The sequence below is a fragment of the Sylvia atricapilla genome, chromosome 14 (assembly GCF_009819655.1).
Source record: "Sylvia atricapilla isolate bSylAtr1 chromosome 14, bSylAtr1.pri, whole genome shotgun sequence".
Lineage (NCBI taxonomy): Eukaryota > Metazoa > Chordata > Aves > Passeriformes > Sylviidae > Sylvia > Sylvia atricapilla.
The window spans coordinates 9,797,233-9,822,247 of NC_089153.1; the positions used below are offsets into that span (position 1 = coordinate 9,797,233).

Sequence of the window (25,015 nt, forward strand, 5' to 3'; positions counted from 1 at the left end):
AGACTGGAAGGCCAGGACATCCCAGTGGCTGCTGAAAAATGTGTTCCTTGCTAATTACTTCCTATAAAGGTCCAGTAGGTAGAAAAAGCTTGGGCACTGGAACAAACTGGTAATAGTGATCCAGAGATTCCCAGGCTCTGATAATTCCTATTGTATGAAGGGAAACCACGAGGGAAGTGGAGCAGTGGGGATGAGGCAGAAGCCAGAGGTGCAGGAATGTTCTGTCGCCAACCCCACGACTGCTGGCAGCAAGGCAAGACCAGCTACAGAAATGAACTGAGAATGTTATATTATTCTCATTTTATACTTATTTAACATAAGGAAGAAGGACTATTGCAAAGTTCATGAGGAAAACCTCTGTCTGGGTGTATGGATGAGAGATGCATCAGGCAGTAGCCAGTGGAGGCATATGGAAGCCTAGTCTGGTACTGGTTTGATACTAGAGATATTTATCAAATGACATGTCCTAGGAATGGTCATGCTCTTGAATACAAATACTTTATGAAGTAATTTAGAATGAACTCAGTCAAAATACAGACAGAATTCCTGCTATAAACAAAGTATCTGAAGTTATTGGCAAGTAGGCAGACTATAATATCAAAACAGAAGCTCCAAAAATTCTCCAGGGAAGCAGTGATTAGAAGATACTGATCAGCAAGTGACATCTTTGTGATTTCTGAGCCTAGGAGGTGATGGGGTGACTACAAAATGCCTGGGACTTTGGAACAAGGTGGCTGTACCTAAACAATTTCGTATGCAGGAAATGTGGCTTTCTGAGATAGAAAACTGTCCCACCTAAAAATAATCTTTCCTTTGCCATCCAACTGTTCACACAGGAGGAAGAGGGGCAAAGAATCCCGATCCTAGATCCCGATTCTGATCCCGGATCCCGATCTCAGATCCCGATCCCGGATCCCGATCTCAGATCCCGGAAATTGCTGTTTTGTTATTGTCTGTGTTTAAACTGTATGGAATTCCTCCTGACTTGGAGTTTTACTCCAGAGGGGTACTCTAGATGTGTTTTTCACTCAATGTTACTTTTTTTGGTGGTATGAAGTGTTTTGTTAGATTATTTGGTGGTTTTTGTGTGTAATTTGTTTTTTGAGTGAAGATAACTTTATGGGTGTGTTTGTCTGTATTTGAGGAAGAATTAAATACCCTTTCTTATAGACTTGGGATATGTGTTTTCGGGTTTTGTTTATTGTGTGTAAGCATTTAGATTGGCTTGGACTGTTGTGTTTGGTTGTTTTTTTTTTTTTGCTTAGTGGTTTTAAGGTGTTTTTAAATAATTTACTGTGTAGCTCTATTTTGCTAGTAGATGGTGTACGATAAGGATTTTGGTCTATTTATTTTGTGTAAGGTTTCTTAGTTTACGTGTTGATCAGAGTACTTTTTAACTGAGTTTTGCTGTTGAATTTTTTTTTTTTGGTGGGCTATTATGTTTTCCAAGGGTATGTTTTCTAAGGTTTATGATGTAGTTGGCTGTGGTGTGAGAAACAGTGCAGACTTTTACTATGGTGAGTGTGTAGTGTTTGTTTTGGTGGGTTTGAGGTAGTGTGATGTAGTTAATTTTCAAGATTTCTAATACTTACAATTGGATTATTGTTTATTGTGTTACAGGGATTTACTAGTTTAGCTTGTTGGACAACAGTATATATTCCATAGTTATGGGTAATTTAGGAGATATTGTTTGTAGTTGAATGGGTCTTTTGGTTTTGTGTGTATTTATAGGTGGTCTTTTTGTTTTGATGGTTTTGAGGAATAATGGATGTATCAGATTAGGAATAACTTTTTTGGTGTTGTCAATTTACATATATTTGTGTTATTTTTTTTTTTTTTTGTCGTTTAATTTGTTTGTTGTTGTCATGGTTTAGGGTAATTTTGGGAGGAGGCTTTTATGTGGGGTTTTTTTGGAAAGTAAACCCAAATAGTCTCTCTTTAAGTTGTTTTGGGAAAGAACTTCCTTGGGGAAAAATAGAAAAAAACATTTATTTAACAAAGTGTGCACAAGCATCAAGATTGAATAGCATGAAATAATTCAACTTCTTGTTATTTTGAAGTAAGGTAGTAAATTCAGAAAGTCCTTCCTGTGGGCTGTAGCTGAGCTCCTTTGGTCTCTTATCAGCTGTTCTGGTGTTGATAAAATGCTGAGGTCCAGGCCCGGTGGGCTGCAGGTGCCAGCTCTCGGTGCTTCTCTGGGTTTGTCAGTCTGCAGCAGGTTTAATCAGTCCTGAGTAAAAGGACAAAAAAACAGTTCAGGGGACTTCTCTGCCCTCGTTAGGTGGAACAAACTAAGAGCCAGGCAGCTCTCTGTGCCGCAGTCTGTCTGTGCTTGGGCTGAGTATACTGGAGAGGGAATGCACAGGAGTGAGCACTGTCTTCTTAACACAAACTGCACGCTTTGTCTTGCCTTGCCTTGCTCTCAAGATCAGTCTGAAAAGTACAGAAGGCATTTTTGAAGTAGTTACTTTATGTCTTTGAGGGGTTTTGGCACTTAAAAGATTTGTTTTGGAGGAAGTTTGCTTGGAGTGCTTGGAGTTTTAGGTTAGTTATAATGGGATTGTTTTATTTTTAATTAGGTGTTTTTAGGTTTTAATGCAGTTAAAAGTTGTGACTTTTTTGATACATTAGTAATAGAAAATAGGTTTTCATTTTGTATTTAGTGATGGGATTGGTGTATATGGTGCACTAGTCTTGACTAAAGGTTTAAAATTCTGTGGTTTGGATGTGTGAGGTTAGTGAATTTACGTAGTTCAAAAGACGTGGGTTTTCTACTTTTTATTTGGTTAGAGGCAGGTCTTTGAGTTGGGGGGTCCTGGGTTGATATTTTGGAGGTTTTTTAAGGGGAATGGGCATGAGGTTATTTTTATTATATGTGGTGGTTTGACCTCACAGGGTGCCCTCAGTCAAGTAAGTGTATTTTTGAAATCAGATTAGGCATATCATTAAATTATACTTGGACAAGTTGTCAGGTTTTCTGTTCACAAAGGCCAACTCCAAGTACATTCACTAAAAGCATCTTTTCAATCAACACCTGGGTAAGTACTTGTGGCAGCAAGTTTTATCCATTCAGATTTACCAGTAAGGAAAGGAAACCTGGCAGAATTATCACTCCTTATAAGTCTTGTCTGACACAATAAACATAATAGATGGATCTATGATGAATCCTTTAATCTTAAATGTCTGTGTCTCAAAACAAAACTATTTTCAAGCAATACCTATCTATTCTTATGGGAAAACTATATTCTTACCAGAAAACTTTCAGAAATGTTCGTTTTCAGCAACTGAAAATTACAAAAAAACTCCTGTTTTTCAATGAGGCGTTCTGAGAAAACCTTAGGATAATTAATAATGAAGTGTACATGCTTTTTGTTCCCATTCAATTTTTCCTCGAAGTTTCTTAGAAACAAGCAAACCTGTCATGTGGTTCTACAGCTGGCACTCCTCTGACTCCATTTTGAAAGGCTCAGTTGTTGCTGTACTTTGGTTATACTTCACACTTTGGTCACTATAATTTTGCAGTCATCCCTACCAACATTCCTGATCAAGCTGGAAAACCAGTTATGGCAGATTAATCCACAAGGATTAGATTAGCTGGAGCCCAGACTCAAGAATAATACACACTCTTTTCCAAGGAGGACTATCCAGGTTTGTAATTTGGTATATATTACAAAAAGAGATACCAGTAAAGGGCATCTAAAAGTATATCAAGACACAAACCAACTCCACAATCAGCAGCACACAAAAATACAGCAGCTAAAAGATACAGCCTTGAGAGGCACATCCTTGTGCCCACATCCAGGTTGTGGTACCATAAACAAAATCACAGAATCCCAGAATCACTTAGGTTAGAAAAGACCTCTGAAATCACTGAGTCTAACCTGTGACTGAACACCACCATGTCACTGAGTGCCATGTTCAGTCTTTCCTTTAACACCTCCAGGGACGATGACTCCACCACCTCTCTGGACAGCCCATTCTAATCTCTGATCACACTTTCTGGGGAGAAATTCATTCTAATGTCCAACCTAAGCCTCCCCTGAAGCAACTGAGGACAATGTCCTCTCATTAGCTGGTTGCCTGGGAAAAGAGGCTGACCCCCACCTGGCCACACCCTCCCTTCAGCCTTTGTAGAGAGTGATAAGGTCACCCCTGAGCCTCCTCCCCTGCAAGCTAAAGGATGTGGTAAGTTCTAACAGCATGAGACATGTTCTTGGCTGTTACACCTGGCTTGAGGTCTAACCTTATTACTTGTATTTTTCCTGGACTAATCCCAGTCTTTCAAGATTTTGAAAATTATATTGTGCAAACTTTGCTATCCCACAAAGACAAGCTAACAGGATAATGATATGCAGGTGTGGTGCACTTATATAAATAATTAGATTGTTTAATAAATCAGATGTAGAGATTATAGATAATGATTAGTTATGCATCATCTTCTCTTAGAAGTTTCAGGACTAGGAGCTGTATAATCTATCAAAACTGACAGATATCAACAGTGATTCACAGTTCAGTAAGCAAGTTCAGGTTAGGAAAGCTGACTTCTATCCTTAGTGGCTTTCATGGAATAAACAAGAATCAGTTTAACAGAACAGATTCTGGGTTTCTTGAATGCAAACATCTCCTCCCAGATCCCAAAATATGTTGTAGTTCTTCTTTGGTGAAAATGATACCTCTTTTCGCAAAGGACTCCAAACCCATTGCAACACATGAGTGACATGCAGCCCAACATCCCCTGCCCCTGCAGCAGTGTGTCCAGCCACGGGGGGATGTTCCCCACAAGGCTGTAGTTGAAGGGTAGCACTTGTATGGCAATAACACTTAAAGTGAGCTAATGAACTCCTGCTGTCAAAGGACAAAATGGAAAATGTGCAAAAAGGGCATGAGGCACCTGAAAGACAATGAGTGCTGCAGGTGTCACCTAATGATGTATCCCCTGCTCCAGTGGGACTGCACATGACACTTCACTGCCATGTGATAAGCCAAAAGGCCACTACAATTTGACAGCAATGCTCAACACATATGTGTGAGGGACCAGACACGCCCCAGGGGTGAGACAAGGTCCATGTTCACAGGGGAAGCTGACTCCTATTCCTTGGAAACCAACCACCCTGAGCATCTACAGCTCAAATATCTGCAAACCCAGATAACTGCAAGCTGTGCATGGGCTGTCTTCTCCAGGAGCTGGACAGAAAAACAGCAGCAAGGTTCAAAGAGAAGTTCCCATACTGTGCTCAGTTTATTAGGGCAATTTAAAATGTGCTTTTTTTTGAGGAACCTGCAAATACAATACCAGGATCAGTGGGCAATTGCTTGATTGGGAACATCAGTGTAGGAATGTGTGGACACCAAATTCTGAGGACATTAGTTATCAGGTTAGAAAGCTCTGGATTTATAACTTCATTTACTTTGGAAATATGAACCTTGGGCAGACTGGATAACAATCCATGATGCTGCCACCGGCATCTAGCATAAACTGGAAATTAATCAGTATTTGAGTCTTCTCCTTTTGCAAATGCATTAAAAATCAAATTACATTCGTGTACATTAAATACCAAAAATTCTGGAACAGATCCCAAGTACTGTCAAGTTTTGGCTAGCATATGATCCTCTGAAAAGGTGAAGAGCAGATAGTTCAAATAAAGGGCTGCCCAAACGTTTTTGTGAGAATAATCCCTGTTGGTCAGGCTCTGATGGAGGTAGCATGTTTTGCTCCATCCTGATACCATTAGCACTGGTTTTGAGATTTATAGAACCACAGAGTGTAAACAGAGACAAGCCACAACCCTTGAGCATATATCAATGAGTATAAAGGTACACCTATGAGCATAAAAAAGCGCTCTGTGGACCATTCTAAGGTCATTTTCCTTTGCCATGCCTGCCAGGGTTATTGTTCCGTATTTCTATGAATGGTTTCCCTACTTTGGTAACTAAAAGGCATGAATATATAAATAAACATAGTTGTATATACACACATTTATACCCCTGGCACACACATGCATATCCTAGTATCTCTTTATTAGTCTGCAGAGTTATCCAAATGCTAATATAAATCCCAGAGACTGATATGCGAGTTCCCTCTTGTGACCAAGTGGTGTTATAGCAATACCTGAAAGTACACACAACATAGGTGCTTAACAAAACAGACATTTAGAGAGAAACAAATCAATGCAAACAGCAGAGAATCTGTCAGTTTTGCAATATTTTTTTTGTTCACTAGCCATTGGTTTAACATTAAAAAGAAATTTAAAAAAACATCATCTGTGCACAGTACAGAAAAGAATGAACAGGAATATCTCTGTGAAGAAGACTGTTAGAAAAATGAATTAGAAATCAAGTTGAGGTTGCTAAAGCTAAAATAATATTTTATCTATGCATGAATCCTAGGCCTCACAGATAAAATCCAAATAAGGTGCAGAAAAATGGTTGATACCACTTCTATAACCTTTATTGTTGTTAGAATTTCCCTTCCTGGCAGAAGAACTGCAACAAACCCACTTCCTCCTTCTGCCAACCGGGTGAACAGATTTTCTCAAATCTGTGAAAAAACCCCAGCACTTGGCAATGGCAGAAAAAGAAGATAAGGACATAAAGAGAGCATGAATGGTTGCAATACAGGATTGAAGGATAACTTGTACAATTGTTTAATCCCTTCCATGATCTGAAGCATGGTCTTGTATGTCGACACCATCCTTACCCCAAATTGTCTTACCTGTTCTGAGATCTTCCAAAGAGGGTTTTGGATGCTTCACAAGCAGCTATAACTCATCTATAAAACTACAAAGCTTCGTCTGGTATTAAAGCTCAAAATGTTTGCTGCTGCATCAGGTGCTGACTTATCAGACATTTATGAGCCATTTTTCTGATCAAATCAAATCTTCAGCTGCCTGCTATGGACAGCTATAGTTCTCTACGGCCTCTGTTTTCTTAGTCTGAAGGGCCTCTATTTGTTAAAGAGGGTAATGAGAACCAAAAGTATTAAAGATGGCATTTTAAAGACAATTTTTTGTGTGCTCATCTCAAACGCATTTATCAAAACCTCAGTGGATATGGCCATTTCAGAGGATTTCATTACTTAGGTCAGATACACTGTGCTCTCTATACCAACACCGATAAACAGAAGCTGAATTAGCTGGCAGGCTATTTTTAACTCTGCTTAGGTAATATTGAGTCAGAGGATCAAATAACCTGTGCTTTACAGATTAGTGGTCAGTTACCCATCGAAAGTGTCACAGCACTAATACATTAATAACCTAATAGGCACTAACAGCCCTGAGCAGCCCAAGCCTCACCCCCAGCCTTGCCCCAGGGCCCCAAGTGCCCATTTAAGCTCAACCCTGCCCTGTCAATCCCTCTCTGAGCAAAGCAGGAGATTGTGTTGGAGTCACTGCCACCCTGAGCCTGGCCAGGAATCCTGACCTGACTTGACCATGAGCCTGCCTCACCCCCAGGGACCTGCTCCACGATGTGGCTGAACCTGGCTGGCACCGGTGAACCTGCCTTGAGCTGGCTGGTCACCCCTGCCCAGCTGCCTACCAGACCCCTGGGTCTCAGACAGCCCTTGTCCTACTGGAACCTTCCTCAAAAAGTTAATGATTGAAAAACTGGGGGTTTTGCTAGGTAGAGATTTTATATATACATATATATAAATTAGAGAATAAAACACATTAGCCCAATGGTGTCTGAACAGCATGCCTACAGTAGTACACCACAGGAATACAGCAGTTTCTCCACACAGTTTGTTTTCAGACAAATTATAAACTATTAACACACCTTTGTGGCGGCTCTTATGACAGAAAGGACAAACAGCACCTCTATCAATAATTTTCTTATCTTGTTTTGCAGTTTGACACACACTGTTAACTGCACCTATTAACAAATTTGTGTAAAACATATATCTAGCATATATATATATGTAGCAACTGTAATATAACATCTTATAGAATCACAGAATTAAACAATGGGATTGGATTGCAACACACTTAGAGTTACTCCCTTCAGTGATTCATGCTTATTTCTGGAGAGACAATATTAGACCGCTGTTGCATTTCTAAAAGTGCATCTCATAAAGATTTGCTCATATAAATCCATGCTTTACTTCGTAATTATAAAGAAAGGCTTTTGCAAAGAGGAATATAGATAAGCCATTGTTTTCCTAATTGTAATTCAGGTTCAGTGTGTACACTAGAAAATTATACAAAGTAACTTGGGTGATTTCTACTCCCGAGACAGGCTGGTTCTTGCTGCCTGCCTGTGCAGCAGCTGGTGTCTAGCAGAATAGCTCAAGAGCCTCCAGCAAACACAACATACTAACCCACTTTCTGGGTGTGAGTCTCATTCACTGCTCCAGTCTGCAGTGTTAGGTTTAAATTGTTAAAGCTGCAGAGTTTGATCACAAAGTTTAAGTGTTTGGGTTTTAATTTAAGAATTACAATCAAACTTTTAAAAGGAATGGCTACAATATAGGACTTATTTGGCTTAGCACTCTTATGCAAATGCAAATGCTTTCAGAGAGAAGCGAAGACTGACCCTGAATACCCTTCAGCATGGAAGTGATGGGGCCTGTGTGAAATTCCAGCCAGAGCTCAGCACCATAGCCTCCTCTGTGATCTTCCAAGAGTTGAAGACAGCACTCAACCAAGAGTTGTGTCCTTCAGTTATGTGGATTTGTCAGAATCACGATCACAATGAAAATGAAGCAGAGCTTGCATTAAAATGTGTAAATCCTGTGATGAAGTTCAGCTATGCCAAAGTACGGGTGTCAAAAAAGCTGGTGGTGAACTCTTTTTGAAAATTCTCTGTATGAACTGGCCTTGTACAGCACAAAGTACTCTATGGCTTCCTACCTCATATTACAATAAATATCCTTCTTCACTTTTTTTTTTTTTTTTTGTACTGTCTCTTCTCACTTTTGCAGTCTATCTATTAAAAACTAGTTAAGAAACGGCCAATAATTTCTAGGCATTCCACAGAGTCCTTGTAAAGCTTTTAAGTTCATGGCATACTGATTTTGAATTGACATATGCTTATTCTTTGGTTCAGGGAAATTTTGATTTCCTGATTGCTTTCTTATACTAATTAACTCATGGCTTTATTCAAACTGTTTTTCTTGATTACTACTTCAAAGCCCAGTGATAAAAATTTTGAATATCATTCTTGATCAAAGTACAAAAAGAGTATGTATTATGAAACCTGCAATGCAAAACATTCCTGTAATCACCATAAACATGAGAAGTGAGTCGACTGCACCTTTCTGTAAATCTGGTTTGAGGAGAGACAACCACAGGAAGAAGGCTAAGCTCGACTTTTGAGCGGCTGGATGGCGTGGGCAGTGAGGGCCCAGATATGCAGGGCCTGTATCCAGTATACCTGCCTATATCAGGGCCAGGCTGCATGGGGCTCTGAGCAACCTGGTCTGGGGGAGCTGTCCCTGCCTACAGCAAGGGGCTGGAGCAACCAGATCTTTAAGGTCCTTTCCAACCCAAACCATTCTGTGGTTGTTCTAAGCTCCAGTGATGCAGTTTCCCCTCATCTTTGCATCTTGTGTATGAGATGAAGGGTTTGGAGACACCACAGAAGCTCTGTGCCAGGCCCCTGCAGTATGAGTAGAGACAGAATCTCCTGGGTGGGCCCATGTCTGTGCTTGTTTCCTTCCAATATTGTCAAATCCATAGCTGATTCATTTTTAAATTCATATATACCTGTAAGCATTTGAGCAAGAATGACTACAGCTATACAATGCATAGAATTCTTCTATACTATTTTATGCTTGTCCATTTTAAGTTAGGTATAAAATTTGTTTCTGCTAGACCAGATCAAAACAGGAAACTCTTCTATACAGAAAGCCTCAGAGATTAGCCTATATGAACCTTTCTAACGTACATTTGAACCTATTACTGCACAGCAGCCCAAAGGTTATTGGCAATGCATCAGAGAAACCCATGACTGGTGGATTTAGATAGTAGCTGCAAATCTGCACTAATCTCTGTTTACAATCTATCCTCTACTACTGTCAACAGAGAGCAACTACTAAGCTGAAGATGGTTTTCATAGCAGTATTTACTGAAAAAACCAGTTTTAAACCATCTACTAGGGACAAAATACTTGAAAAATTTACCTGGAACCTAATCTCCTTCTTCCCGTAAACAGAAAAAAGCAGTCAAGAACCATATAGGTAAGAGCGATTTTGGTAGCTTTTCTAAACTATATTGATTTTAAGAATGTACTGCATTTTGTCTCTCTGTTTGAGGAAATTGAAAATGATTTAAAGAATTGAGGAATTTGAAGATGTCATAGTGACTGTATGGCAAATATTACTTGCAGTTTTTTTCACTAGCCTTTCGACATGCTAGTTTTCTAGGCTTTTAGATGTGTGGAATAAACTGCATTTTGATGTCACACAAATAGTTAACTTTTGCCAGCTTTGGTTTTATGTAGGGCAGATATAATCTACCATGGAAATGCTGCACATGTTAAGCATTACCTCTTCATAAAAAATGATATGAAGGCTTAGTATTGGTAAATAATTGCTACATGCAAGAGCCAGGAAATCTGTGGCTGCAAGTGTTTTGCAGTTGGTAATAAAAGCTCTGTTGTTCAGATACAGCTAGATATAGCTACAATAATAAAGCAGTACTGATTAGTGATGAACTGTTATGCACTGTGTCTGCATAGATTAAATCTGCAACGTTTTTAAAAATTATGCTTTAGATAACAAATTAAAAGGCAGACTTTGGGCATCTGCAGTTTGGGTGTGATGCAGTGCTCAGCCCTCTCTCAGTTGGGTGCTTTGGAGAGGCCCCAGAGAGGATACACACAGCAAGCAGGGAAAGCCTTGCTGCTCAGAATGGGGCCCTTTTTGGCAAAAGACTGTTAGAAATCAGTAATAGCAGCTTGTACCCCATCCTTCTTTGAGTCTATGATCCTATGCCTGGCTCCCATGGAAGGGCAGGGGACGGCTCTGCCTGGAGGGAACAGCCTCTTGGAAGAGGCTTGTGGGGCAGTTTCCAAGGCCAGAGCTGCCCCAGCTCACGGATGATGAGGGCTCACGGATACTTCATGTCAGGAAATGATGGAAAATACATGCGGCAGGAAATGAGTGTGAGCCAGCGTGTGCCCAGGTGGCCAGGAAGGACAACGAGACCTGGCACATACCAGCAACAGTGTGGCCACTGGGAGCAGAGAAGGGATTGCCCGCACTGCTGAGGGCACACCTGCAGCGCCGTGTCCAGGGCTGTGCCCTCACTTCACACACACTGCAGGGCTGCAGCGGGTCCGGAGAACGGAGCTGGAGCAGATCTGGAGCACAAGTCTGGTGAGGGGCAGCTGAGGGAGCTCAGCTTGGGGATAAGGGGACTCAAGAGGGACCTTCTTGCTCTCTACAAGTCCCTGGCAGGATGATGCAGCCAGGCGGGAGTTAGGGACCAGGCAACCAGCAATAAGAGGACATGGTCTGGACCAGGGGAGGTTTAGATCAGGCATTAGGTAAAATTTCTTCCCAGAAAATGTCATCAGACATTGGAATGGGCTGCCCAAGGAGGCAGTGGAGTCACCATCCCTGAAGGTGTTGAAGGAAAAGCTGGCACGACACTCAGTGCTGTACAGAAAATCACACTAGGAAAAGCCAGTGTCCATAAAGAAGACAGAAGGGTCCTGCAACTTTATTCCAGCAAAGGGGGAAAGTCCGCTGGGTCTCCCCTCTCTGAGTTTCAGAGGGCACAGCCTCCTTTTAACCTCTGGGCTATGTGTTGCCCTTTTGCCCATCAGCTGAGGCACTAGGGTACAACCTTCCCGAACCGCCTACCACATACTCCCCCTTCAACCTGTCATTTTACCCCAAAGTTCAGAAACTCAGGCTTGTGTGGGCCCACTTGTGTTTCAGGAGCCAAACTGTCTGGGTTCTGTAACAAACATGAGGCTCGAAGTGGGAAGAAACATTAAGACCTATTTCGAAAACGCTAACACCCACACCATCACCCATGGAATTGCTTGGAAAGACACCCGCACACATCCTTGCTATCAGCACCACGGTCTGTTTGATAAGTTGGTGTTTGGCCACGGGACGGACTCGATAACCGCAGAGGTCTTTTCCAACCCAAGCCATTGTGAGAAGGGGGCCTAGCGTTGGGGAACGCCCTCCTCCCGCCCCGTGTGCCCGCCGAGCCCCGGGAGCAGACGAACCCCTCGCCCCCCCATTTTACCCGCGGCCCCGGCGCGAAATGGCGCCGCCGTCACGTGCCCGCCGCCCGCGGCCTCGCCCCGCGCCTGCGCTGTGGCCGCGGGGCCGCGGCTCCGCCCTCGGCGTGTCCCGGGCGCTGCGGGCTGAGCGCGGTGCTGGCCCTGCTCTGCCCCTGCTCCGTGCCTCGGCCCGGCCTCACGCTGCGAGGGAGCCGCGCTCCGGCGGCGGTGAGCGGCGGGGCGGCCGCGGAGACCGGCCCTTGCGCGGCGGCCGGGGGGTGGGGGGGCACAGGCCGCGGGGCGGCCCGGGCTGCGGAGACAGACGGAGTGACGGGCAGGCAGACGGGCTGACTGAGGGACAGACTGCAGACGAGCAGGTAGACGGACGGACTGACGGGCTGACTGACTGACGGGCAGGCCGACGGGCAGACAGACGGACTGACGGACTGACTGACTGACTGCCGGACAGGCAGACTGACTGACGGGCAGGCAGACGGACTGACGGACTGACGGGCTGACTGACTGACGGGCAGGCCGACGGACTGACGGGCTGACTGACTGACGGACGGACTGCCGGGCAGGCAGACGGACTCCGCGCCTGGAGACCTGTGTTCTCCCTGGGCGCCAGACCTCGTGAGGGGCTCCGTGTGCGGTGCCTGGGTTTGTACCGTCCCGGGAGCTCCCGGCGAGCTGCGGGAGCGGTGCCTGCGAGCTGATATTCCCATGTAAGGAGCTTAAACGGCCTGCGAAAGTCGGGTAGGAAGGCTTCAAGAAAACCTCTGGATGTAACAATTACTTTTCATTCCTGTCGTAGGCGTGTAGGTGAATCCTCAAGAGAGCTTTTCTAAAGAGTTTTGCAGCTTCAGATGTGTCACTGAGTAAAACGAAGGGTCTTGGGCGTCGGGCACAGGGGTGTGGCGTCCTTCCGAAAATAATGCATCAGTAGAAGTCCAGTATCTAAATTCCACCACCAAAAACTGGCGATGCGTTTGTATTTCTTCAGTTAAAATTAATGCAAGCATTAGGATGTTCAGCTGAGTGTGGTTATTTTTAGAGCTCTGAGGGTTTGTCATAAACGTACTAAAAATACAGTAAATCTCTTGAGTCAGAGGCTCAGTTTTGAGAAAAATGAGGACTGGTTTTAAAAAAAATAATCCTCTTTTGAAGCAAAAATGCCGTGCATTAAAAGTCTAAAATACCCTATATGAAGAAAAATCTGAGCTCATCATCCTGAAAGACTCGATCTTCTGGGACTTAGGCATAAAGTGTGTGTTTTACCTATGTTTTGCACCATACTCAGAGGCTGGATTTGTGGTGGCAGCAGTTTCCAGGGCTGCCTGCCTTGTGCTGCTCCTGCTCCCCAGCCAGCCTCTGAATTCGAGTTCCTTACCGTGCTGAGAGGGTGGCCTCGGGTGCTGTCACTGAACTGCGATTTCTTTAAAGACACTGTGATTAATGGGACCGGTATTTCAGCCGTGTGAGGCAGGTCTGCAAACATTAATTTCCAGCTGTTAGAAAGTTAAAGCTTAATTATCAAGATGCCTGCTTTATCCCAGAATATTTCCAAGCTTGGTTATTGGGAAGAGTTTTTATTTTTGTGTTTGGTTGCTACTGTTTCTACTAGAAATCTGATTTTACAGTGTTTTATTAATTCCTGTTGAGTCCCGGTGTTGAGAACTGGAAGGGAAATCTAGAAATCAGAGGAAGCAGTTACTTCTTTGTGGCTTGAATCTGTGATAGGTTTGGTTACAGTAATAGAACCTTTTTTTGAACTGACAGTGTAGCCTGGGAAATAGTGAACAGCTACTGAAGGCTTTTTGCTGCTGACCATATTTCAAATCCCCCACCAAGCCCCTGTGCCACAGTAGAGGTTTTAATGTCTTAATTTTAACAGAAATTTACAGCTCTGTTGGCAGGATAAATTGCAGAAAGAGTTAATTATCTTGATTTTCTCTGAATCCTATTGCCTTTAGTGGATTTGAGGTAGTTTGAGTAAGATAATGTGCAGCTGTCAAAATAATCCATCACAGTTAGAGCTGTAGGGGGGGGCGTGCACCAATTTTTGATACTTTGCTTTATACAAATGAGGATATGAATAGATTTGATGAACCTCAGCAGTTATCAAAGCGTTTCATTTCAATGACTGTGCTGCTGGGGTTTATCTTTGATAATCATTTAGGTAACTACATTAGATAACAATTTACTGTTGTTTGCATAACAAGTTTGTATTTGATTGCATCTCTGATAACGATAATGTTTTATTGTATACATTTCTGCTTACGTAAGCTAACATGATTTTACATTGATTTGGATGGTTCTTGTGTCCTTAGACACTCAGAGGTACATTAGATGTACACCTTACTATGTTTTTATTGATAGCAGTCACTTTTAGTAGCTTTTTTTTAGTGTATTATCTATAATTTTGCTAGTTCTTATATGCAGTGTAAAAGTATGAACTTCCTTCTCTATTGAGGGGTCTTGGGAGACAGGTCTGCCCAAAAGAAACTCTATTCCTCAGGGGTACTCTTGGTTATTTGGCTGTTAAAGGTAACCAGCCCCATCTTTGTGAAACTCAGAAGTCTGCTGGGCATTGTACATAGTCTTTATTGACTACCTCCTTTATTGACCTGTATTTGATACAGTTATTACTAGAAAAGGATATTATTGTCCTTTCCTTAATTTCTGGATGTCAGTTTACTGTTACTGATTACTTTTGCTTGTGGCCTGATGAACAGTGTTGGGAAGAACACTGCACTCCTGAGTTGGGACCAGGTGGAAGGGTGCTCATCCCCCACCCTTGAGATGGGCTATGTAACAGCAATGTCAAGTTTATCACAACAAAGATTTCAGGGTTTTGGTGTGTTTTTATAAAATAGTTTTTGGTGATATTCCTGGAGGTAAAGCTTTGAATGATTACATGTGATGGAAGACTCTGAAACGCAAACTTATCTGTCACGTCATATTAAAAGCAAATAGTGTTGAGGGAGGCAAGAGACTTTTAATGTGAACCCCTTGGTGCAGTGCCATGTGATCTGTTTCCCAGGTGGCCCAGGCTGTCACCTGGCTCCTGGGAGCTCATAAACAGGGAGGTGGCTGCGGGCTGGGTGCTTTGTTGTTGTCAGGGAGCAGCTCCTGCCCTGTGACTGCAGCCAGGCCTGGGCAGGGCTGTGTTTGTGGTGGGAGGCTGAGCCTGTGGCCTCTGTGTGTTCATCACACAGTTCCCCAGGCCATTAGACAGCCTTGCCACTGAAGGGGAGAAGGCAGGAGAAAACATTTGGGTGGGTTTTTTTTCTCTGTTTTTCAGGGCTCTTAGATTACTTTAGTAACTAGAGTGTTGTTTACCACGATTCTCTAGTAGTGAGCAATGATAATGCAAATACTGAATAACTTGCTGTTTACTTTGTACTGTGGACCAGTAAATGTAAATGCAGTTGCAACATTTGTTTCCCGTCACTTTCATACTTAATCTGCCCTCATCTTTCTCTCAGTGGCAATATTTACATTGTAGGATAAGCTACCTTGTGTTAAAATGATCCCCTCAAGCTCCTTTACAAAAGCAAGAAAATTTATAAATTGATGTCAATGTATTTCCCCATCACTTTGATATTTGATGTAATATGAAGATTTGGTTTTTTGGTTTTTTTTTTTTTTTTTTGTTTTTTTTTTTATTTATTTATTTATTTATTTTATTTTTCAGAACTAATACAGGTTTTTGTGGTATTTTATTTGGACAGGAGGGGAAAGCAGACAGATGCATGTGAGTGCCCCATGGCTGCAGCTGCCTCAATTCATTCATTTATTGCCTGTTGTAACTTGGAAGCATTCTTTAGGTAAGAAAATTGCTTCAAAATATGTGGTTTATAAACTTACTGCACTTCTCTGTTGAATCTTTAAATTGCATCTCAGTGTTTTGTGCTCTCAGTTATAATGTTATTTAAGCATGCTGTTTATATGTGGCATTATAAACCTTTTCTTTATTAGACACTGACAGTACTTAGGAAAACAAATTTTGTGTGCTGTACAGACTCTGCTCACTCTACAGGAGAGAGAACATGTGATACTTGCAGACTGTGCAATACAAGGCCACCATAAATGACAGATTTCTTCAGGTGCCACCCACAAACAGAGTTACTAATGAGTATCAGCTTTCTCTTTATAGACAAGCATGACTACTCAGCTCTAATTTTTCTGGTGTGTGAGCTGAGCAGCAGCATTACTTGCACAGATTGAAGTACTTGAGTTGGATTTTGTGTGGAAGATGAGGGCTCCATCTCATGTATTCATAAATAATGTACACTATACCTTTGTTAAGCTTGGCATCTATAAAGCTGATATTAACTGGGTACTTTTTCAAAAGATGATGATAAGACCTGTAGAATCTAAAGCCTTGTCCTATTTTTAAAGAAAAATAGAGAAGTTCAGCACTGGAAGGTTTCTAAAGATGCTATTACTGGTTGAACACAATACCTGGTAAACATCTTCTGTTTCTAAAATCTGTCATGATTTAGTGAGGTGGGTGTTGCTGTTCTTGTAGCTTTCCATTAAAGCATCTTCAGATAATGTAAAATTGGTAAGTGGATATGGGGGATTTGGGTCTATTTTCTCATAGTGCACCAAGATACTCTGTCATACTAAGACATAGGCTAGTTTTATTTGTTAGTATGTGGGAGGATATTTGTACATTATTGGTATCTTTCTTCCAGATACAGTTTAATTAGCCAAAATTGTTTACTGTCAAGATTATCATGGTGCAGTAAGGATACTTTTGGAGTAAAAGTGAGTAAAGTTCAAAGCCAAGTCTATAAATGTCAAAGTATTGGAGGTTCTGCCTTTAAGTATAGCTTTTGATTCTTGTGGTTTTGGTATAGAATAGGCTGCAAAAAAATTAACATTTCTTATTAAGGTCTGTAGATTTCTCCAGATGATATTCAAGAATTCAGAGGTGTATCAGTGTTGCAAAAGATTGCTCATGTGACTAAAACTGTAGATAATGCAAAAGCTATTTTTTTGGCAACAGTTACATATTCCCCTTAGTTAAATGGTATTTTTCAGATAACGCTTGGTAAAACCAACTTGCTTGTTACATTCTGTTGCTCTGCTTCTGCATCTGCCCTGCAGAGCAATGGGTACTATTCATCTCAGTCTTTGTTCAGAATTGATTTTAGTCCTTCCTATGGGTTTCCCAGACACTGCAGAACAGCTTTTCTTTGGTTGGTGGCTTCACAGGTCGGTTCATCTTCTGGGACCCGTCCCTGCCTTCTGGTTAAGGAGTCCATGCACACATACAGGATGACTCAACAGTGGGATGGATGTTCAGATACCAGAAAGGTGCTGGTAACTTGACAGGAACCTCCACATTCTTTGGAGGTAGGGTTGTGTGTGTGTGTGTGTAAACCTCTCATTTGAATGCTACTTTGGTTGTGTGACATTGGACTGTAACTTAGCCAATTTCAGTTCTGCTTTAAAATATATATTGTTCATAAAGTATTTGGAATGAAACAAGGATTCTTACTTTTGCAGTAAACATTTGCGCTTCATGTTTGTCAAAAATGTTAGGATGCATAACCAATGGAATTGGTTATGCAATTTTTCTGGCTTTGCATCCCACACTGAATAATAGGAATTCATTTTGCTGGATACAAAGAGCAGTAATGTAGAATACTAAAAGTAGAAATTCTGGAGACAGCAGTTTCTGAAGGCTGTAGCAACAAGAGCAAGTTCTGGCCAAGTTCCAGCAGGCAGAGCAGCAATACCTTGCTGCATTTCTTCCTACATCTGGAGTGCTGCTTCTGGTCTGTAGCTTGACCTGGTTTAGGGAAATGCTTTTTCTGGTTGTTCTCAGATGTCAGAACTTCTTTGTGGGAGACAAATCAACACCCATGAAGTTCAAGTAAGTTTCAAATTAGATTGGAGACATTTCCATTTTTGTTAGAAACCTGTCTTTGACCAAGATGCTGCAGATCTGCATGAGAATAGCCATAGCAAGGAGAAGCTTCTCAAACAGCATTGTTTATTCAATTTAATTTTTATGTTCTGGACTTCTGTTTTAGGAAACAGCCAAGTCTGTAATTACTGTCAGGTAGGGAGGAGGAAGAACAAACAACAGGTATATTTGACTCAAAAGGTATTTAGTCTTTGCTAAATTTAGCCAGGCTATGAACAACTGTAAAAGATAGTTTTGTAATGGTTAATTACTACATCCACACCTAATGGTTTGGAATGCCCATTTGCTGTGTGACTTAAAGTGGTCTAAAGTCATAAAACATGGTTGTGTGGATGATTACTTGATGGTTTCATAGCAAAATATTTATTCATGCTAAGCCTGCATCTTCATTACATTAGTAACACTGTTAGTGTAAGCCATGTGTCTACTCAGGGAAGAAAAACTAGTATTTAAAATAATTTAAGGAGTGTTGCTGGCTTATCCTTCTGCATATATTGCTGATTTCAGTAAGTAATGGAAATTTAAATAGACTGGGTGAATAGGTATAACAACTGCTAAAATAAATTCGTTGGTGATTGAGGCAGCAGTGAAGCTGGTCGTATGAACAACCCTTGATAAATTTGCTACATTGTTTTTTCCAGTTTCTCAAAGAATGCACATGCTTTCTTTTCATAAAAATGGAGTTTGTCAGACACTCATGAGCCAAACAGGTCAGGTTTTATAGGTTGGTGAAAATGCCAGGTAAATTTTTGATAGGATAGTATGTATTTTGGCAGCTGTTTTTGCAATACTAGGATTGGTGGGTGGTTTGTTTTTTTTTTTACCTCCTTCCCCCCCATAATGAAGATACTGTGGAAAATTTTCAGTCCAGAAAAATCAAGCAGTGGGGGTTGCCATGGAAGTTTGTTCAGTAAAAATAGATAATTTGCTCTCTTCTTTCTTGAAAAATGCATGGTTGCTTTGAAAATACTTCACACAGGTTGGGAAGAGAGGCGGTCTGGATGAACATCTGGTTAGTGGGACATTTGAGAAGGGGCCTCAACCTGTACTAACATGAAGTGGCAAAGACAGTTGTTGAAAATGGCCTGAACAACAGGATTCAGTCTAGAATGGACTTGGTTAGATTGTGCTGCTTCAGCCTGTGAAAGCAGAGCTTTTTTCTTATGCTGCTCTTCTGGGCTCTGGCTTGTGAGGCAAACATCCCATGCTGAAGTAGATCCGTGCAGTTTGCTGATTTCCAAGGTCACTGTCCTTTTCCTGCTGAAAAACAGCATGTGAACCTCACTTACTTTGCCCTGCTTTGATAAGTGGCCTCTGAAGTTTTTTGTTAGTTGTACAAACACTTTCCTCTGCTTGGCATTATTTGGACACAAAAAAACTGGGAGAGGTAGGCAGAACTTTTCAATCTGACTCTTCTGAACATGTCTGTTCCAGGTTTATGTGTATTTAAAAAGGAGTTTATGAATTAAGTTTTTTATTTGATAAACCTTTTTTAGAGATCATGTGTAGATTCCATAGTTTGTCAACTGAGTTTAAATTTAAACAATCTGTTTTCTACTTCTGAATTAAATTGCTGTTAAATACTTCTTGTTCCCTACAAAATGCTTTATATACCATGAAGTACTACTGCATGAAACTGCACTTGGTAAATTAACAAGTCCAAGTTCTCCAGATTCAATCGAAGTTCACAAAATAAAAGGTGTTAAGAGGGAAGGTCCCAGCCAATGTCTGTGCACTGGATATTGACATATGGATATGCTTCTTTTCAAAAAAATAGGCTGTATTTAAATGTCATTAACTTGTTATCTCTTACTGTGTTTCCACTGCCCTTTCTCCCTTCCTCTCCTAATCTTCTGTGTTTTTCTATAGACCCATTGTCCGTGAGACATTTCAGGAGCCTGTGCAGTTGGAGTACGTCGGATTGTTACATTCTGAAACTTTCACGATGAAGAGAGCTAGGCAGAAGGTGGCAGCTGGAACTGAAACTCCTGGAACATCACAGACAAGCAAAAAGCAGAAAACTAGTTTACATGGCTCAGAGTTTGGGGAATCTGACCCGTGCACCTCGATGGACTGGGGCAGCCTTCCACACCATGTAATTCTGCGTGTTTTTCAGTTCCTGACTTTAGTGGATCGAGCCAGGGCATCTTCTGTTTGTCGAAGGTGGAATGAAGTTTTTCACATCCCAGATCTCTGGAGGAGATTTGAATTTGAACTTAGCCAGCCAGCCACTTCTTATTTAAAGTCTACACATCCGGATCTCATTCAGCAGATTATCAAGAGGCACGCTGACCATCTGCAGTACGTCAGCTTCAAGGTAAGCTGTGGATGAGCTGTGGCTCAGCATCACGTCACTGGGCTTGAGGGATGCAGCTGCTCTGGGTCAGCTGCCTCAAGGATTGTACCTGGCAAGTATTACCTTTAAAAATGCAACTACTGCAAGATTTTATTTCCACATGTGCAGACAGTTTTGTCCCAATTTCTACACTCTAACCTCTGCAGGTTAGCAGAATGTTGTGCAAAACAGAGGTGGAAGGTGAGGTGAAAGATTTGTTCATAGTTACTCTTCAGGTGTACGAATTTTGAGTCACTTCATTATTTAAGATGCAAAGGTGTTGCCCATGTAGATAAAATGGATTAGTTTGCTGGAGCAAAGACTTTGTCAAGTCTTTTTGGGGCTCTAAAAATTGGCATTTAAAAAACTGCATCCATATCACTGCCTATTGTAGCAGTGCAGTACTGTTACAGTATTGCAGTCACCAGAGGTTATTTGAAGACAAGACTTAGATTTAAGGTATGTGTTCATACTAGAATTACCCAGTGGTCACATTCAGGAAAAATTTCTGATAGTAACTTCCCTGAACTCTTTCTGGTCTTGAAATTTCCAGTCGATGTTGCGCTTTGTGATGATTGCAGTCTGGAGCATTACCACTGAGTAGATGTGGAATCTGCAGTCTTGGCGCTGTTTTCTAAATAATACTGTAGAATGACTTCACTACTGTAAAATTGCTCTTACAGGTTGATAGTAGTACTGAGTCAGCAGAAGCAGCCTGTGACATCCTTTCTCAGCTGGTGAACTGTTCTATCAAGACACTAGGTTTGATCTCTACAGCAAAACCAAGCTTCATGAATGTCTCTAAGGTAGGGTTCAACAAACTCAAACTACCATATTTTAATTCACTCTTTAACCACTTTAGCTTTCTTAATGTTCTGTTCTTCAGTAGATGGTAATTTTTATGAAAGTCTCTAGTTTCAAGTAACAGAAGAGTTACTTTCTGGAAAATAAAGGCCATTTCTTTTTTTTCTGCAGAAAACTCACAAGTACTTCAGGCTCATCACTGTGTCCAGTTACCCTGTAGTTATCAATATATTACAGTGAAATGATAAATCAGAGTAGATAAGTAATGAGTGTAAGGTTAATTTTTTCACATGCAGCAGCATGTTTTTAAACAAAGATTCCCCTCTGTTCATGCTGAAATAATGCTTATGAAAAGGGGGATTCATAGGAAGTGGGTTTTTGTAATACTTTCTGCATGTGTAGAATGTGAGGTTAAAGCACTGAAGTTTTGCCCATCTTGCCATAAGAATTTTTTCCCTCTTTCAATTTCTCCAAATAGGCTCATTTTGCATCAGCACTGACAGTAGTTTTTGTCAACTCCAAGTCATTATCATCAATCAAGATAGATGACACACCCCTTGATGATCCATCCTTGAAGGTTCTTGTTGCTAACAACAGTGATACTCTAAAACTGCTAAAAATGAGCAGCTGTCCTCATGTTTCACCTGCTGGTGAGTACTGAATGTATGTGAAAAATTGAGCTGAGCGTCATAATTGACTTTGTCTTGAGTTTGGACAGTTGGAAGGTGAAGAAGGTGATTATTAGTGAATGAGTTGAGTTGATGAAGGTGGAGATGCTACTCCCTTGACTGCATTTTCTGGAATCCTGGGGATTTTTTTCATCATCTCCAGCTGTTTTTCTACCTTTGATGATAGGCCTTGAGGAGGAACGTGATGTTTGTTGCTTTACTGTGTGAGGGTAACTAAATCCTCCTTGATGTGTGCAGATTTATAAACTTAACTAACTGGTGTTCTGTGGGAACACCACAGAGTCTGTGATTCATGAATCAGCTGCTGCTTGGTGGGATAAAGGGGATTATAGCAGTTGTCAGTAATTGTTTTGCAGGGTGCTGTGAGTGTGTACAGATTTCAGAAACCTGTGGTGTAGGACTGTGAGTGTTTCCAGAGTGCCCTCATGTGTCCAGATCTGGGACTGGTAACTTCCTCATTGGCTGGTGAAGGACTCACTCCCTTCAAAATACAGCCTTGCTGAAATTTCAGAGGGCTTCAGCATTCCTTCTCATTTGTCTTTCTCCGGAAACCTGAGTGCTGGGGAAAGAGAGACTGGGTCTAGTCTATTCCTGTATTCTTTTCTGGAGTCCCTAAAATGTGACACAATCCATGTACTTCATATTCCAACAGATTAGGAGGAGTTAACGTTACTTAGGTCTTAATTCACAGTACATTGCAGCTGTTAAACTGGGTGGTGGTGATATAAATAGTTTAGTTGAAAGTTGAAGGAATGAGTATTAGGGAATGGAATGGCTACAACTTCAGCTGAATCTGACCTGATTTTAGTTGCTTCCTCAAAGTTGAGGAAATTCTGCATAGGGAGGGGCAAAGAGGAGGATATGCAGACTCAAGATGAATGTGATTTGTGTCTTTTACTGTGAAGTATTAATGTTCAAAATCCTGTAAAAGGTTGTGGATACCTGGAACTTGGGTATTTCATGGGTCTTGGATATAAGCATGAAAACTCAAGCCAACTTTACAGAGAACAACTGTGCTTATATTTGCTTTTCATTTTAAGGAGTAAATTTTTTATTCCTCAGGCATTCTCTGTGTGGCTGATCAGTGTCATGGACTTAAGGAGCTGGCTTTGAACTACTACATACTAAGTGATGAACTGCTGCTGGCTCTTTCAAGTGAAAAACACGTTGATCTTGAACACCTTCGCATTGATGTCGTGAGCGAAAATCCCGGACAAGTTCAATTTCACACCATTAAAAAGCAAAGCTGGGATGCTCTGGTTAAACACTCCCCCAAAGTCAACATTGTGATGTATTTCTTCTTGTATGAAGATGAATTTGATGCTTTCTTCAGAGAGGAAACACCTGTTACACACCTGTACTTTGGGCGTGCAGTGAGCAAGGCGATGCTGGGCCGCATTGGCATGAACTGCCCCAGGCTGATCGAGCTGGTCGTGTGCGCCAATGGACTTCAGCCTCTGGATGATGAGCTCATCCAGATTGCTGAGCGCTGCAAGAACCTAACAGCCATGGGGCTGGGGGAGTGTGAGGTCACCTGCAGAGGTTTTATTGAATTTGTAAAGATGTGTGGGGGCAGGCTTACTCAGCTTTCCATAATGGAGGAGGTGCTGATTCCTGATAGTGATTACAGCTTAGATCGGCTTCACATGGAGGTCTCCAAACACCTTGGAAGAATGTGGTTTCCTGACATGATGCCCACGTGGTAAATTCTCTGTGTGGATAAAACGGTAGAATTGGGGTGTTGCTTTCTATGCAAATAAAAAATTTAAAAATGAAACGTGAAAACTTTCTTCCAGATTTGAGTTTTTCTTCCTTAAGAAAACCTCTGTTAGACTAACAGCAAAACACTCTACAATATTAATTGTATATTGGAATAGAAAATAGATTTAAGTGTACTTAACAGTTCTGAAAGTATGTCTGTGGTTTACAGGTGCTTTGAACTTCAGTGAATTTGGGCTTCTCTGAGCTTCAGTTTAAACATTCCATTTACTTTAAAGTGTATTTGGGTTTGGGTTTTTTTATGTCTTTTTTTACTCTTTCTGATATAGTCAGAAGAGGAATAGAGAAACTATTTTCCTTTAGGAAATCTATCTGTGGAAAGCTGGATAGAATTTTGAGTACAGTATTATTTGTCATGATGTTTTATTTTTTAATTATTTGTGTTTTAATTGTAAAAGCTTGTATATTAAAATACACTATCCCAGGTTAATCAGATATAATCTAGCTTAAATTCATGGCAGTATAACAAAATGTTTATAAGCTTATGCTTACGAAAAACTTTCCAGTTTTAAATTGCACTTTAAGTAATTCTGTCAGATTACAGAAACTAGGGAATGCATTGTACAGTCTGTTGTATTTTGTCTTATGTGTAAAAAGGATGGGAAAGAGATTTTGTTAAAATTACTGGGTTTACGTTTGATTCTAGATTGAGTGAGTAAGTAATAAAGCACTTTGGAAACTGTCAGGACGATAAGGAATAGCTTTGGATTTGGGCTCAAGCCTTTGTAATCAAAGACTGATGTCTGAATGCTGCTCCATGCTTTCACTGCTAAGAAATAAGAAGGATTTCATAAGTGTGGCTAGTAAGAAGGAAAGATCAAATGCAATAAAGTTGTCTTTGATCCATTTCTATTTGGAATCAAGATTTAGAGCACTTAAATTTGTCACTTTGAGGCCAAAATGGACTGTAGTAGTCTTACCTTTATCTTACAGAGCTTTGTGTAAGCCCTGATTTCTAGAGAAAGGCTGCTGGAGGTGATCCTGGAATATTTAATTCAGGACTTTAATACTTGTTGCTATTAATTGTTTTTTGAGAAAGATTGTATTATATTTATTTTCTTAAAATGGGAAAGGTATGGTGAGTTGATGTAAATTAGAGTATGTATTTTTGTGTTAACATTTTGCACACTGTAAACTGAAATGCATTGTATATAAATTTTTGCTGTAATGATTTTGGTGCCACACTTGTTCCATCTTCCTATTGATAATGAGAAGTCTACAAGAATTTGCTGGGGGTGGTTGTCACTGTCGTGGCTTAACCCTGGTTGTCAGCACAGCCAGAGGGAT

The 25,015-nt window shown here is 41.1% G+C and overlaps 1 protein-coding gene across 1 annotated transcript; it reads left to right on the forward strand.

The window, feature by feature from the left end:
- The first annotated feature begins 12,284 nt into the window (after positions 1 to 12,284).
- LOC136367446 (F-box/LRR-repeat protein 21-like) lies at positions 12,285 to 24,953 on the forward strand. Its single transcript, XM_066329056.1, has 7 exons — positions 12,285 to 12,405; positions 15,912 to 16,007; positions 17,404 to 17,544; positions 19,991 to 20,438; positions 21,140 to 21,262; positions 21,739 to 21,910; positions 23,012 to 24,953. Exons 4-7 carry the CDS (start codon positions 20,067 to 20,069, stop codon positions 23,653 to 23,655), a joined length of 1,311 nt encoding a protein of 436 aa, XP_066185153.1. The 5' UTR covers positions 12,285 to 12,405; positions 15,912 to 16,007; positions 17,404 to 17,544; positions 19,991 to 20,066; the 3' UTR covers positions 23,656 to 24,953.
- Positions 24,954 to 25,015: the final 62 nt, after the last annotated feature.

Excerpts from the sequence above, each read along its gene's own strand:
- LOC136367446 (XM_066329056.1), top strand. The coding sequence starts at position 20,067 with ATGAAGAGAGCTAGGCAGAAGGTGGCAGCTGGAACTGAAACTCCTGGA. Across the intron at positions 20,439-21,139 it reads TGCAGTACGTCAGCTTCAAG|GTTGATAGTAGTACTGAGTC; the intron begins GTAAGCTGTGGA and ends TTGCTCTTACAG. Across the intron at positions 21,911-23,011 it reads TCCTCATGTTTCACCTGCTG|GCATTCTCTGTGTGGCTGAT; the intron begins GTGAGTACTGAA and ends TTTATTCCTCAG.